Source organism: Lepus europaeus, chromosome 3, assembly GCF_033115175.1.
Source record: "Lepus europaeus isolate LE1 chromosome 3, mLepTim1.pri, whole genome shotgun sequence".
Classification (NCBI taxonomy): domain Eukaryota; kingdom Metazoa; phylum Chordata; class Mammalia; order Lagomorpha; family Leporidae; genus Lepus; species Lepus europaeus.
In genome coordinates this window covers 166700314-166716302 of record NC_084829.1, presented here as the reverse complement: position 1 = coordinate 166716302, position 15989 = coordinate 166700314, and the positions used below count along the sequence as shown (strand labels likewise).

The window sequence follows — 15989 nt, the reverse complement described above, 5'->3', positions numbered from 1 at the left end:
GTCTCCCCGCCCACAGGAAGCCGAAGCCCCTCGGTTTTCCCTCTTCCTCCCGGGGTTGTTTCACAGGGAACTGCCTGCTTGCGTTCTTTCCCTACTTCAGACCGCGACAGCCCAGATGCACCTGCCGCGCCTGCCCGTCTCCACACCTGTGTCCTGCAGCTGCCCCTGTGCAGTTCATTTTGCTTCCTGTTCTGTTGTGCGGGCGACCAGACAGACAAAAGCCAGGAGCCCCTCGTCCGGGCCCGCCCCGGGGCAGAGCTGCTGCTGTCTGCTGATGGCTCCGTGAGCGTCCCCCACGCCACTGTCCACGCCCGGGCCTGTGACACCTGAAAAGTAGTGTCTGAGGGTTACAGCCCATTGCACTAAATGGAAATCAGCTGCTGGCTGGGAAGGAGTGGGCTGACCAGGAGCCCCCGGTGAGGATTCTGCTTGAGTGTGAGGCCGGAGGGACAGGGAGTCACCTGCTCCGGCCAGCCGGGGCCAAAGGTTAGCCACACTGCAGTCCCCAGGGACCCAGCAGGTGCCACCTGAGAACGGGGCGACCTCTCACGGCCGCGTGCTGCGTCTGTTGCAGATCATCGACAAGAGCAAGCGGGACCCCTCGGAAGAGATCGAGATCCTCCTGAGGTACGGCCAGCACCCGAACATCATCACCCTCAAGGACGTAAGTGCAGCCCGCCACGCCGCGCCACGCCACACCGCCTTTGTCCGCGCCCCGCAGCAAGCAGGCCTCGCGCCCCAGGCTGCTGCCCGGCTCTGCCCCGCGTCATTCACACGCCTTGCTGGCTTCCCCCAGGTCACGGGTGCAGGCGTGCGGGAGGAGGGAGGGACGCCGCGTGGATTAATCCATGCGTGGTGTTTTCCCTGTCACCCCGAATCCCAGCGGGGACGCAGCTCCCCCGGCCCTCTGCTGGGTGCCTGCCAGTCCCCTTGTGGGCCGGGGGAGGGGGTGGAGCTCTGTCAAGGCCCAGGGGTGTGGGTGTGGGTGGAGAGGATGAGACCGGCGGGTTTCTCCGCTTCCCCCTCACCCGCAAACCCCAGAAGGAGCCGTGAACACAGAGCCCAAGCCCGGGGCGCCCTCCCTGCCTGGAGTCCCTGGGGTGAGGGCTCTGGGACTCACTTACCACGGGAGCATGTGAGCAGGTGGGGTCCCCGCCACCCACAAGCCGAGCACTCGGCCATTTCCTGGCTGACCTCTGCGTTTAGACTCACAGACAAAAATCATCCAATGTGAAACCCTCTGTGCTTCAAACCACGTGCGCTTGGGATCCGCAGCTCCAAGTCGACGAGTTCCCGATGCTCGTATTCTTGAGGACAGAACTTCTGAGTTCACGACTGGTGCAAAAAGACACCAAACTGGGACGGGCCGTGGGGCAGCGCTTCAGCCGCACCTGGCGCCCACGTCCCGTGTGGGAGGCGCTGGGTTTCAGGTCCAGCTCCAGTCTCCGTGCCAGCTTCCGGCTGACGCGATGGCTCCCATGGTTGGGCCCCTGGGAGACCTGGGTGGAGCTCCCAGCTCCTGGCTTTGGCCTGGCCCAGCCCTGGCTGCTGTAGGCATTTGAGGAGTGAACCAGTACACAGGATGTTCTCTGCGCCTCTCTCTCTCTCTCTCTCTCTCTCTCTCTTTCTCCTCTCTCATATACATACATATATATATATATGTATATGTGTACACAACACATATACATATGTACTTTTCAAAGAAATAATTTTTCTAATATTTCAAGAAAACTCAAAAATAACTACGTCTTTTAAGTTCAGAGTCCAACAAGTCATGTTAGTAATTCTCTCCGAAAGCCCTCAGACGAAGCAACGCTTCACGAGACTGGTGTTTCGTCCCTGGCTCCTTTTTGCACAAGTCTGTCCCAGCACGCGGACTGCCCGGGGGTTGCAGTGTAGACAGCGATCAGCGTGCGCATGGTCTACACTCACAGCTCAGCATGAAAATCACCGCAGTGTGCGGTCCTGTTTTCTAGTGAGTTCGAGCCAGTGTGGACACAGCTGCATTTTTCTAAGAGCCCTGCTCTCATGCTTAGCTCAGCTCTGGACGCGCTGTGTCCTGGCAGCTGGGACAACTGGCGCTGAGGTGCTGCCCAGAGCAGCCGCACAGGTGTCCCTGAGGCCCACCAGACGCGGGCGGCCGGGCCGTTCTCCGGGTCTGGGGAGCCAAGGCGTGCTTCTCAACAGAACACATTCCAGCAACTCAGCACATCGCCCCTCCCCCAGGACTCTGCACATCACCCCCAGGACTCTGCACATCACCCCCAGGACTCTGTACAACACCCCCAGGACTCTGCACATCACCCCCTGCCCCCAGGACTCTGCACATCACCCCAGGACTCTGTACAACACCCCCAGGACTCAGCACATCGCCCCTGCCCTCAGGACTCTGCACATCACCCCCTGCCCCCAGGACTCTGCACATCACCCCAGGACTCTGCACATCACCCCCTGTCCCCAGGACTCTGCACATCACCCCAGGACTGTGCACACACCACTCCCACCCAGGACTCTGGTGTCGCCATCTGCAGAGCGCTGCCCCAGGCTGCCCCAGGCTCTGCGTGCTCTGTGCTGTCTGGGCATTCGCGTTTCTCAGTCTCCCGTCTGCTTGGTGGCCTCGTGAGATGGTGTACTTCCTCCTAACCTGCCGTGGGCCCGGCCTGCCGGTCCCCCTCAGCAGCCGACTGTGGCCGTCCCAGGAGGCCCCTCGGGCACGGCTGGGGCCTGGCCTGCCGGTCCCCCTCGGCAGCCGACTGTGACCACCCCAGGAGGTCCCTCGGGCACGGCTGGGGCCTGGCCTGCCGGTCCCCCTCGGCAGCCGACTGTGACCACCCCAGGAGGCCCCTCGGGCACGGCTGAGGCCTGGCCTGCTGGTCCCCCTCGGCAGCTGACTGTGACCACCCCAGGAGGCCCCTCGGGCACGGCTGGGGCCTGGCCTGCCGGTCCCCCTCGGCAGCCGACTGTGGCCACCCCAGGAGGCCCCTCGGGCACGGCTGGGGCCTGGCCTGCCGGTCCCCCTCGGCAGCCGACTGTGACCACCCCAGGAGGCCGCTCGGGCACGGCTGGGGCCTGGCCTGCCGGTCCCCCTCGGCAGCCAACTGTGACCACCCCAGGAGGCCCCTCGGGCACGGCTGGGGCCTGGCCTGCCGGTCCCCCTCGGCAGCCGACTGTGACCACCCCAGGAGGCCCCTCGGGCACTGCTGGGGCCCAGACGCTCCTTTTCAGCACAGGTCTTGCCTTGCTCCCTGGTCGCAGACCCCGGTCTGTCCCCCCGACTCCTCCCTTCTCCAGCGTCCAGAGCTGGGCTCTCTCAGTTTCCATCTGGCCCAGGCAGTGCCGCGGTGGTGATGCGGCAGCCTGAGGTCCGCGTGCCCTTCCCGGCCCCCAGGTCTACGACGACGGCAAGTTCGTGTACCTGGTGACGGAGCTGATGCGCGGCGGGGAGCTGCTGGACCGCATCCTGCGGCAGAGGTGCTTCTCGGAGCGCGAGGCCAGCAGCGTGCTGTGCACCATCACCAAGACCGTGGACTACCTGCACTCGCAGGGGGTGAGGCCCGGCAGCGGGTGGGCGGGGCAGGCTCTCCTTCCTCACCTGCACACCTGCGTCTGGAAACCGTCTCCCTGAGGCTCTAGGGACCCATCTTGGATTCTAGTAGGCCCTGTAAGTCGGACTCACAAAAGACGCAGGGGCAGGAGAAAACCAGCAGATCCGGAACCCGCAGCCCCCACGCCCTCAGCTGAGGGGCTCGGAGGGGGCAGCCAGGCCTCGTCACACCTTCACAGGGGCACAGGAGGTTGTTAGAGACGTGGCAGAAGGACAAGAGCTGGGGTTCTCTCTTGGGCAGCAGGCAGGGACGGTGCCCATGTGGGAGCCACGGGGCAGCGAGGCCCTCGCTGAGGTCGGCTCTATGGGTTCCTCTGTGCCGTCAGTTGCGATGAAGTCAAATTCGCCAACCAATGTGGGAGTGGCAGTGGCTGCCAAGGTCCACGCAGCCCTCGTGTGCCCCAGGGGGTCAGGCTCAGAATCCCAGACCCGGGGGGCCTGCCTTGCACAGGTGAGATCCGGGAGCTCGTCCTGCCCGAGGCCGCGCCCCTCCCAGAGGCGGCCCCCCTGCCTGGCACCTTTCCTCCTCTTCGCTGCTTCTCTCAGGGAGCAGGCGGCACTGTGTGTGCCAGGTCAGACGCTCTTAGAACGCAGGCAGCGCCAGGCAGGAGACTCCCTCCAGGACTGCCCCGTAGCGCCCCCATGTGGCACCCTGTGGGCTTGGAGCATGCGGCGTGTCCGGCTTTTCCCACGAGGGTCAGACCCTAGAGGGAGCCCTGCGGTTGGCTGCTTGCAAACTTGCTTGGACTCAGTGCGGGTCTCGTCGCCTGCGGGGCCCGAGTGCCCCAGCGGTGCCCCACCCCCTGCCTGGGCTCTTGCCGGACGATGGAGATGTCCGGGCTTCATGCCCCACGAGGCTCTCCGTGTGGCCTCATCACGGCCCTTTGTGCCCTCAGAACACCTCACTCTGTGCCCCAAATGAACACCTGGCTTTAACCCGCCCCTGCCCCCGTGACAGCTGTCAGTGCCCCCACTGGGTGTCCGAGCAGCACAGGTGTGACTGCAGAGCGACTGTGCCGGGACAGTTCCCGTCCGTTTTCCCCCGCGTGTCTGTGCACCACGATGCCGGGTGCTCGGATACTTTGTCTGTGCCCGCCGTGGGCGCAGCCTCAGCCTGACGGTGCGTGCCGCAGCGAAGTCCTCCCTGCCCCTCCCTGGGACTCACTGTGACCTTTCCTTTGTGTAGCTGCCCCCATACGCCTGCCCCTCCCCACCACGGACAGGTACACCTGTCGTCATTCACCCGGATACTCGAGGGTCCACTGCAGAGGCAGGGACCTGGGGGGGGGGGGGGGCGCACAGCGCGGCGTCCTGCCGGGCACCTCCTCAGAGGAAGCGCTTCCCAGGGGAACCCTCGTCGGCTTCCTCTTCTTCAGAGCTGAGCAGGAAAGCAGGGTTCACCGAAAGGCGGGGGTGGTGCACACTGGGACCTGAGCGTGGGCCACCCCGTGAGGGAGGGCTGGCCCCGCCCAGGCTGGGGTCCTCGTTGTTATAAGGGGTGGTGCTCTGGCAGGGCCTGATTGCGTGTGCAAAGGAGGCAGGGCTGGAGTGGGGGCTGCAGGGTGGTCTCCGGGCAGGTGCCCTGGCGTGGTGAGGAGTGGGCCTGTGAGTCCACAGCCGGGTCAGATGGGCAGGGAAGGTGGCAGGTGCACATGGCATGGGTGCCGGCCACCCTCAGCTCCTCGCCCCTCACTGACTCCCTGCCCACCCCAGTCGTCTCCCGCTGGGAGAGTTCCATCCCTTTCTCGTCATGGGCGGTCAGGGGAGGAAGGTCCGTCTTCTGTAACTTCTTCACGCTGTGTCAGCCCATGAACCGGCCTAGCCAGAGAAAGGAAACCCCTTGGTGACAGATGTGGAGGTGTCAGCTACAGGCCTGCCCTGTGTTGGCAGCGGCTGGAGTCCCCGCTTCACCCTCACTTTTTATGGAACTGTTGGATTCTGGAAAAGATAATTTTGACAGTCAGGATGCGTCTACTTGGGCCAAAAAGACAGAACAAGGGTAGGAACCGCGTCAGAGAAGGGAGAGCCATTTTTCCCTCTTCCCAGACGGTGGAGGCGGAGGGACTTCCCAGGTGCTCGAGCCCGGGTGCTTTGATGTCCTCTCTCTGGGCCCTCCGCTGTCAGTGGCCACGCAGCTGACGTCATTAGTCCCTGCCTTCCGGAGCAGGACTTGGCCATCAGCTCCCATGACGGCACCGCTCCGTGAGGAGCTCGGGGCAGAGGGGGTGGCTCCCAGGGCCGTTAGAAGGCTGATGTTCTTACCTGCAGCGCCCAGGGAGTCGTGGGGACCCCGTCAGCAGAGCCCTCGTCTTCTGAACGCGTCCCTCCCGCTGTCTCCCGCGCGCCCCTCCCTCCAGGTGGTGCACCGAGACCTGAAGCCCAGCAACATCCTGTACGTGGACGAATCCGGGAACCCCGAGTCCATCCGCATCTGTGACTTCGGCTTCGCCAAGCAGCTGCGGGCGGAGAACGGGCTGCTGATGACGCCCTGCTACACCGCCAACTTCGTGGCCCCGGAGGTGAGGGCTCGGAGCACCGCAGGTGGGCGGTCGGGGCTCCCTGCAGGGAGGCAGGCGCCGGGCTCACCGCCACGAGCACCTCCATCATTTCCTGTCCCCGTCTTCATGTGGCTGGGACAGTTTGGATGAGGCTGTTATGGGTGGGGCTGAGCACGGGGCTCCATCTCCCTTCCTCTTACAGCCGGAGTATGGAGCTGGGGCACCGCCCACACCCAGAACTCGCTCTGTGATGGCACAGGGAGACACTCAAGTCCGTGGGTTTGCTTTGCATCCTGGTTCTTGCTCCAGGAGGCTCTCCCTGCAGCTGCAGGCTTTGAGGGCTCCAAGGGGCTTTGCAGCTGGGAGCCCAGCACCTCCACGGGGCCCCTCCCCCCGAGGACCCCCTGGGCGCTCCCCCGTCAGCGCCCCGGGGACTGACTGAGGCGTGGGTGTGCATGTGACCGGCTTGTTAGAAAAGCTTCAAGAACACAGGTGGTGCGTGGAGGAGAACGGCAGAGGCGGGTGCTGCTCGTGGGCCAGGCGGGGGCGGGCATGAAAATAGACATAGGCTCTGCCCAGGGCCTCCCGGCAGGACGGGCTCAGAGCTGCTCCGGCAGACCGAGTCCCAGGGGAGGGGCGGCCTCTGTGAGTGGTGGCTGCGGGCGATGAGGTTCCTGTGCTGGGTGTGGGGGGTGCACGGCCGGCACAGTGGATGGGGGTGGGGCACCGCCGTAGGTTGTCCAGGGCCGTCCTGACACTTGAGCTGCATCTGGTTCCAAGCCTCTGTCGCTGCTGTATTCAGTCAGTGCTGATACGGATGGTGCTGTCAGCATGGAAAATCACGTCTCCCTCGGCTCCTGGTTCTCAGCTGGAAGAAGGGGACAGCAGACAGCCCACGGACGTGCGCTTCCCACGCGGGCGTCGCCGGGCGCAGGTAGTCATCATGCAGGCGCTTCGGATCCTGGAACCCACAGCAGCCTCCACACAGGACAGAGACTGTCTAGAGCAGCGACAAGCGCAGGAGAGGGTCCCTGGGCCGCAGGGTGGCCACTGAGGGAGGGCGAGGCTGGAGGCGCAGCCCAGCCACGCGGGGGGGTGGAGCCGTGTGTGGTTCTGCGCTCACGTGAGCCCTCTGACTGCGGATCTAGGACCTGCTTCGGGGCAGACAGTGGGAGCAGAGGTCCTGCGTCTGTCTCGCCCGAGTTCAGCTCCGTAGGCCTCGTGCCAAGGGGGTGTCCTGGGGGTAAGCAGCGGCCATGCCACTCTCCAGAGCAGTGAGCCTGTCGGGGATGGAAAGCCTGGTGCGGTTACACTGCCTCTCTCTCACCGGTGACTCCTGCTCCGACTGTCCTTGGCCCTGGGAGGCGGGCGGGCGCTCACTGCCAGCCACGTCGCAGGCTCAGGAAGCAGGAGCCCAGTGCTGAGTGACTTCTCAGTCTCCTAGCCAATGAGCTGCAGGCAGGGAGCATTCAGCTCACATGGCGCACACAAGAGCATCTCACAAAGGCTGTGGAGGGCCCGGCTGTGCCGTAGCGGGTAAAGCCGCCGCCTGCAGTGCCAGCATCCCATAAGGGCACTGGTTCGAGACCTGGCTGCACCACTTCCAATGCAGCTCTCTGCTATGGCCTGGGAAAGCAGTAGAAGATGGCCCAAGTCCTTGGGCCCCTGCACCTGCGTGGGAGACCAGGAAGAAGCTCCTGGCTTCAGATCAGCCCAGCTCCAGCCATTGTGGCCATTTGGGGAGTGAACCAGTGGATGGAAGACCCTCTCTCTCTCTCTCTCTCTCTTTCTCTCTCTCTCTCTCTCTGCCTCTCTGAAACTGCCTTTCAAAAAAATAAACAAATATGGCCAGCGCTGCAGCTTACTTGGCTAATCCTCTGCCTGCGGCGCTGGCACCACGGGTCCTAGTCCTGGTCGGGGCACCGGATTCTGTCCCGGTTGCCCCTCTTCCAGTCCAGCTCTCTGCTGTGGCCCGGGAGTGCAGTGGAGGATGGCCCAAGTCCTTGGGCCCTGCACCCGCATGGGAGACCAGGAGGACGCACCTGGCGCCTGGCTTTGGATCGGCGCAGCGCACCGGCCATAGCGGCCATTTGAGGGGTGAACCAATGGAAAAGGAAGACCTTTCTCTCTCTCTCTCTCTCTCTCACTGTCTAACTCTGCCTGTCAAAAAAATTTTTTTAATTTAAAAAATAAACAAATCTTGAAGGAAAAACAATTTGTGGAAAATGGAACTCAAAGTAAATTTATTTGGGGATGAGAAACCTTGGAGGCCTTGCAGCATTGTTCATGATACACATTTCCCGCGAGCTTCCCGGAGCCCGGGAGCCCCCTGTTGCTGCACAGCTCCTGGTGGCCGGACACAGGGTGGAAACGCAGGCTCCTGCTCTCGTCCAGAAGGAGCCGGACCCAGCTCTCCTGATTCAGCACAGAATCTGTGGTTCCCATGAGCACTTGTGCTGCCTCCACTGTTACTCACCATCAGTGCATCAGGATCTCCCAGTGCTGAACTTCGTCATCCTGGGGCACACTAAGACTCCCCGGTCTGGGCTAGCACGGTGATGCAGGGGTTAGCCTCCACCTGCAGCCGCGGGATCCCCTCTCAGAGGGCTGGCTCCAGTCCCAGCTGCTCCACTTCTGACCCAGCTCCCTGCTGCTGCACCTGAGAAGGTAGGAGTCGGCCCCTGCCACCCAGGTGGGAGGCCTGCATGGAGTTCCATGCTCCTGGCTTTGGACGGGCCCCGCCCGGCCATTGTAGCCACCTGGGGAGTGAACCAGAAGATCCATCTTGGTCTGCCTCTCTGCCTGTCAAATAAATACAATCTAAAAAATAAATAAACAAGAAAGCTCTCCTGCCTTAGCAATGCCTCAAACAACTGAACAGAACGACTGTGAGGCTCCACGATTCTGCTTCCGGACCTGGACACAGAAGAACCGAAGACGAGGACCCAGCGTGGTCTCAGCAGCTTGGATCACAGGAGCCCCGGAGTGGGAGCGGCCCAAGCATCCGTCCGTCCAGGCAGGATGGCAGCGCGTCGACGCGAGGTGGACGTCCACACAGGGAGCCCTGACGGTCTTGGGACGGGGGGCTCTGGCACCAGCTCCACGGATGAGCAGAGCACGTTCCGCTGCGTGACGGAAGCCAGGCGCACGGGACGGTGCCTGGGTGATTGTCTCACGTGAGGTCCCCGGCGGGGTCAAGTTGACAGTGGCAGAATGCTGGACTCTGGTGCTGGGGGGCTGTGAAGGGGAGCAGGGGGCAGAACGGGGGGCCGGCTTCAGATCGGGAAGACGGTGAGGTGCTATGGGCGGACACAGTGGCGGCCACACAGCGCCGTGCATGTTCTTGGTGAGTTCTACGTTCTGCATATTTCACTGTGATAAAACGCTTCTGCCCTGCTGGTACCTCCTGGTCAGTCTATTGGTCATAGAGCCAGCAAGCTCTGGGAGGGACTGACCATACCCGGTCGTAACACCCAGCAGTGCTGTCCATTGTGCTGCACACCTACCTACTTCTGGGCCCCTTGGGAAAACCTGCTGCGACCTTGAACTTGCGCAGTGAGGTGCTGACCTGTCGCCTGTGCTCCCCCCTAGGTCCTGAAGCGGCAAGGCTATGATGCGGCGTGTGACGTCTGGAGTCTTGGGATCCTGCTCTACACCATGCTGGCGGGGTATGCACAGCCCGGGGGGCTTCGTGGCCAGTGGGGCTCTCAGACCCAGGCGTGGCTCCTCCTGACACCCGCCCAGGCCTGGGGTGCGCTCCCTCAGCCCAACTCAGGACCAAGGACGGGAAGCTCCGCCACGCGTTCTCCCCAAACCCGGCTCACAGACTGCAGCCCAAGTCTTTCACCAACATTCTCTCCACGACTCGGCACCACTCCCTTAGACGGTGGCGACATGGCTGCCCCCTGAACTTCAGGGTCACGTGGCATCTCGGGAGGCGGTCATCCCACAAGCAAGGGAGCAAGGGCCGGTCTGTTAGGATGAGACCTGTGCTGTGACAGCCAGAGGCCACTCTGCCAGCTCCCTCCCTCCTCCCTGGGCCTTCCCCCCCCCCCCCCACCCCCGAGCCCTTCATGGTTCCTTCAAGCAAGGAGGGGCCAGGATCCTAAGAGTCCCCGGTTCCTAACATTGTTAAGTTTATTATATACTTGAGCAGGGGCAAAAATAAATGAATAAGAGAAGTGGGCCCTCAGCCCCCCAGCCCTCCCAGCCCCCCCAGCCCTGTTCTCTGTAGCAGGTGGACAAGAGGCTGACCCCAGGGCAGGTGAGGACACGGTGAAGGGGCAGGACTGGGCGTGGGGGCCTGCGTGGCCCAGGCAGGGTGTGCAGCGCCCCCTGCAACCTCACTGGGGTGACGGGGCTTCCTGCAGCGTGCCCTCAGCCCATCTGCTCTCAGAATCCCGTGACTCTGTCTCTCGGAAAGGGTGCGTCCCCAGGCGCTGGTTTATGCTGGGGCCGATGGGATGAGCACGGACCACAAACCAGGCGAACGCCAGGCCCTGTCCCTTGCGTTTCATCTGTATCCACACACACAACCACCATGATCACCGCGAGTGTGTATTCTACCCATTTTGCAAAACTTAACTGTGAGAAAACCCAGAGTGGCAGATCCACCGTGGGTCCCGCAGACTGCCAACGGCAGACTTGCCTCTAACCACATCGCCACCGTGAGAGCCCGTCCCTCCCTGCCACCAGGCCAGCCTTGGGCTCCATGGTGCTTTCCCCTCTTGCTCGCTGGCCAGGCACGGGGAGGGGCGCAGCCTTCGGCGGGAAGCGCAGCCTGCTGTGAACCTGGCTCTCGGCACAGCAGGGAGACAAGAGCCATCCTGCTCACGGGCGCAGGTGCTGCACCGTGGACGTCACCGTGGGTGATGAGTGGACGCGCACTGCCATGAGTCCTCTCCTCACACAGGTTCACCCCCTTTGCAAACGGACCGGAGGACACCCCCGAGGAGATCCTGGCTCGCATCGGCAGCGGGAAGTACGCCCTCTCCGGGGGGAACTGGGACTCCGTGTCTGAAGCGGCCAAGGTGAGCGTGTGCAGGACGAGGGACGCCCTCCTGTGCAGAGTAGCACGGGCAGGCCCACACAGAGGCAGAGGTGCTCCGTGTGTGCACCTGTACTCCTAACGTCGCGGGCCATAAACGGCTCCCGTAAGCCTTCCAACGGAAAAGTTCTTTGCAAAGATGTCTTACAGCACGTTCTGCTGCCTTAGCGTATCGCTGGGGTTTGCCCGGAGAGGTGGAACCCCTGGAGATGGAGGCAGAGACGCATTGAGACAGAGACAGCCCGGGGGAGCGGAACTTTCCTTTAAGCCAAGTGGCTCCCGTGACGGTGGGGGCCGGAGCGTCTAAAGCGTGTAGGGAGGTCCCCAGCCCGAGACGCAGGCAAGGGCTGCCGCTGCTGTCAGGGAAGCCCGGTCTTTCTCTGGTTAGACCTCCGCGGGCCGCCGGAGGCCGGCACACACAGAGGAGCCCACAGATTCCACTGTCAGTCACATCTACAGAACACCTCCCAGCCACAGCTACGTGGATATTTGGCCACGGCCCACACATGCCACACACAAGGTCTGCCCCACCCCTTCGGTGACGCTGCCCCGTGACTGCCCCGGGGATCCACAGCTGGGGGGGGGGGGGGGCGTGTTGTAGTCACTTTCTCACTCGTGCAGGTGGTGGGAAGACCACGGGAAGCACGGGCCCCGGGGAACCACTGCGCCCCCTGCTGGGTCTTCCCGGGCCCTTACTCAGCATCAGCTCTGGCATCTTGGTCTGCAGTGTCTGCCGTGCCGGCCTCGGGGACGGCTGGCACGACCGTGGAACACGAGGATCTCGGTTTGACCCAGTTTGTGTGCTGGTAGTCATTACTCTGCGATCAGACAGGGAAACCAGCTGACGGGGGGTGAGCCCGCGGACACAGAGGCGTGTGCCGGCTGCAGGGCGTGGCTCCCGTGGGGGTGGCCTCTGAAAGCTCCTAGGGCAGTGTGGCCGTGAAACGGCTTCTGTCTGTGGGGTCCTGACAATTTCAGCGTCTCCGCTGGGGAAGGACATCGGTTCTCTCTGAAACAGCGTCTCAGGAAGTTACTTACGCCAGCTGCATTTTCACACGCAATTTCCCGCTAGCCAGGTCGGCCCGCGGCCTTGGCGATACTTAGGTCTGAGAGCTGTGTGCCTGCTCACCTGCTGCAGGCTGGCGGCGGCCCCAGCGTGCCCGCACTCTCAGAGCGGCGCTTGGGCTTTGTGGCGGGCAGGTGGGCAGCGCTCTGCCCAGCCCAGCGCCCCCTGACGGCCTCCCCCGCCTCCCCTGCAGGACGTCGTGTCCAAGATGCTCCACGTGGACCCTCAGCAGCGCCTGACGGCCGTGCAAGTGCTGAAGCACCCCTGGATTGTCAACAGGGAGTACCTGTCCCAGAGCCAGCTCAGCAGACAAGACGTGCACCTGGTGAAGGTACCATGGGGCAGTGGGAGAGCCTCCCGGGGGCGCGGGGAATGCAGGAGAGAGCCCGGGATCTCAAGACAAGGAACCGGTCCCCGGCACAGCTACCCCTGACGTTTGGCTTTTGTATTTCATCCCCCGCTGAGATCTTGAGTGAGCTACAGCCTCCGTGGAGGCTGAGGGAGGCGGGTGCTGTGGCCACCCCACCCCAAGCTCCAAAGCCTTCCATTCCGGGCCAGGGGCCGGCAGCAGCCCTGGTATGCAAGGTTCTCACGTACGGGGTAGCAGCCCTGTCTTCTGGGTAGGGTCCCCTTCTGAGAAGTGCAGGCTGTCCCCCGCGCTGTCCAGTTAGGGGAGGTCCATTCCGGATCCCTCCAAGGAGCTGGAGCCGCTCCGGGGTCAGCCCTGCCCTCCAGATCAGTCCAAGCTGCCTGGGATGTGGACAGGCCCAGGCGCTGGCCGAGTCTGGCCCCTGGCCCCCTTCCAGGATGGGGGACTGCACCCTGGGGGCCACACACAGGCCTCAAACAGGAACCACGGGCTCAGGGACCCTATGGGGTTGGCATGGCCACGTGGTTTAGGGGGTCTGTTACGGGGCCCACGGTGTGGCAGGCACCACCCAGCCTCGTGCTCTCCCTACTCCGCTGTCCTGGAGGGAGGCCTCACTTCCCCGGGCTGCCTGAGGGGAAGCCCCGTGGCTCCGGCTCCTCGCTCACCATGTTCAGCCCCCGCCCTCCCCTTGGTCTTGCAGGGCGCGATGGCCGCCACCTACTCTGCACTGCACAGAGCTCCGCTGGCCCCGCGCCTGGAGCCAGTGCTGTCGTCCAGCCTGGCCCAGCGCCGGGGCATGAAGAGACTCACGTCCACGCGGTTGTAGCAGCCAGCCTGACGCCTGGCCGCCGCCCAGTGCACCTGCTGAGCGTCGGGTCCCGCGCACGGGCGCCTGGGGCGACCGCAAGTCCAGCCTGGGGCAGAACCGGCCTCCGCTGCCCCTGCGCTTTCTTCCAGCCCTGGAGGGACCCAGGCGGGGACTCCGGGGAGCCTCGCTGTGCCAGCCTTGCCACCTGCTCTCCTCCCTTAGTCCTGAGCGAAACCAAATGAACGCAGTCTCCTGGCGTCACCGCTGGGCCCGGGGCTTCCCTCGGAGTGCCCAGGTCTCCTCCTCGAGCACTTCTGCGTTCCCCGGGGAGCAGCTTGCCAGTGGGAAGCGGGAGTGTGGCGGGACCCCGACACGGGCGTCCCAGCCTCTGTGGGAGAAGTGAGGCCAGCCCCGGGCGTCTCGGCTCCAGACCCTGGCTGGGGCCGGGTGGTCTCCGTCGCCTCTGGCTCTGACTTGGGCGAGAGGAGAGCCGGGCCAGGGATCAGGACAGAGCTTGCGCCTGCGGGTGCTGGCTGCCCCGCGGAGGTGGGGCCACTGTGCCGGAGGCTCCAGAGCTTGGACCCCTCTTCCCACCCGCCCACAGCCACGGTTGGCTGCACTCACCACTGCTCACCTTCAGGAAAACCGTGGCTGCCGCGACTCCTGCTCCACGGCCGGCCACATCCATGTGCCATGCCGAAGCCAAGCCTGTGTCCGTGTCCACCGCGTGGGCGTTTTCCTGTGGACGGGGTCCTGGCAGTGCTGTGCTGTGCCCGTTCCCGGAGGCTGGGGCCTCCTCCCAGAAGCCCAGCCTGGTTGGGCAGGGGGCGCTCTCCCCAGCTCCCCCGGGGACCTGCTCACCCTCCCGCTGAGCTGGGGGGGGGGGGGGGGGCCTCCTGTCCGTGGCAGCCGGGATTGCACTGAGAAGCCGCATATTTATTTCCTGGGTTCTTATCCCTCCAGCTCCACCCACTCCAGTACCTCACTCAAAAAAAAAAAAAAAAAAATCCTAGCTTGGCCTCGCTGTCTCCAGACCTTAACCACGACTGTGTCTCCGAAGCTTTAATGATTCCACGAGGGGCTGCTCTCCCCTCAGACAACCAAAACCTTAGCGACTGGGAAGCTGACCCCACCCGGGCCCGCCTGGCCACTCTGGGCCTGGGGTCTCGGGTGTTTTGTTCTCGTATTAAAAGCCTGGGGGAAAGTGGATCGTCCTGAGCTCACGAGCCCCTCACCCGCCTGCTGCAGGAGTCTTTGGCCCGGGCCCATCTGTGTGTGTGCGTGCACACGTGTGTGCACATGTGTGTGTGTGTTTCGGCTTCAGGCCGGCTCGCTCTTAGGAAGGGAGAGAGAAGCAGTGGAGTGAGTGGCCGGGCCCGGCTCCCTCCATGTGTGCTTGCGCCTCTGCTGCCCCCACCCCCGCCCGAACGGCCTTACTTTCCGGACACCAAGCTCACAGAGGAAACCGAGTCCTCGCATCCAGAATCCTGTCCCCTCGTGGGTCCGGTGGGCATCAGAGGACGACTCTGGCGCAGCCAGGCTGGGCGCAGACTGTCAGATACCTCTCGCCCCTGCCGCCACCCAGACCTGGTGCCACCCAGAACAGGACACCTGGCGCCACCCAGAACAGGACACCTGGCGTCGGCAGAGTCAGCTTCGGAAAAGAAGCCACAGTTCGGTCAAGTTCACGCCCTGCACGAAGCAGCCTGTGGCGTGTGAGTGGCGGCGGCGTGTGGTTTTCAGCCCGCGGGCCCTGTGCACCTGCACACACGGGCAGGTGCCATGCACGCACGCATGGCACCAAGCATGATCGAGAGACCACTGGGTCTGCGGGTTCCCTAACAGCCCTGCACGGTCCCTGCGTGGGCTGCCCACTGCTGGAGAGAAAGCCTGGCCCGGCCCCACCGTGGGAGAGCCTGCACTGCAGGGCTCCACCCCACCCCCCGAGGTGGGGCAGGTTTGTGCGTGACCGCGGAATGTGCGTGTGCAAGTGGTGGCCGGGCCTCACGTTAGCCAGTGCTGTGAGCCCAGAGCGGCACACCTGACCTGCTTCCCTGAGCGTCTTGTTACCCTCGCCTCCCCCCACGGCGCAAGTGTCGGGCCGGGCTGGGAGCGTGGGGACCACAGCGGCTCTGGAACCCGCGTCTCCGCCCGCTGCCCCTGCCCAGCGCTCGCCGCCAGCTCCACCGTCGCGGTGAAGACTGTCCTGTGTCCCACTCCCTACTTCATGTGTCAGGTGGGCGGCACTGTACAGGTATTTATTATCCTTTCCAGACTTTCTGAATAGATTTTTTTGAATAAACTTGGGTTTTATGAAGTGTGGTGGGTGTTTTTTTTAGCATAACAAGAACCTTTGGGTTTTCTATGTTGTAACCTATAATGATGCACAGAGAAACCCTCACCCCTGTGTCCCTCCCCTGTCCTGGGTCTCCTGCCAGCCCCTGCCGCTGCCATGGGGTCCCTCACAGGGCGTGGACAGCATCGCAATCACAACGAACTGAGCCACGGGTCTGTGTGTGACTGTGCATCCGTGTGTGTGTGTGTGTGATTGCTTCCATGTGTAGACATGAGTATGCATCGTGGATGTGTGATTGTG

The 15989-nt window shown here is 63.5% G+C and overlaps 1 protein-coding gene across 1 annotated transcript in view; it reads left to right on the top strand.

The window, feature by feature from the left end:
* The window catches only part of RPS6KA2 (ribosomal protein S6 kinase A2), a 142658-nt gene extending 126963 nt beyond the window's left edge, over positions 1-15695 (top strand). The window contains exons 15-21 of the mRNA XM_062187027.1: positions 575-664; positions 3389-3547; positions 5962-6123; positions 9694-9770; positions 11015-11132; positions 12409-12546; positions 13286-15695. Coding sequence (XP_062043011.1) covers positions 575-664; positions 3389-3547; positions 5962-6123; positions 9694-9770; positions 11015-11132; positions 12409-12546; positions 13286-13411 — 870 coding nt within the window. The 3' untranslated portion in view covers positions 13412-15695. The remainder of the gene's footprint in view (positions 1-574; positions 665-3388; positions 3548-5961; positions 6124-9693; positions 9771-11014; positions 11133-12408; positions 12547-13285) is intronic.
* The last annotated feature ends 294 nt before the right edge of the window (positions 15696-15989 follow it).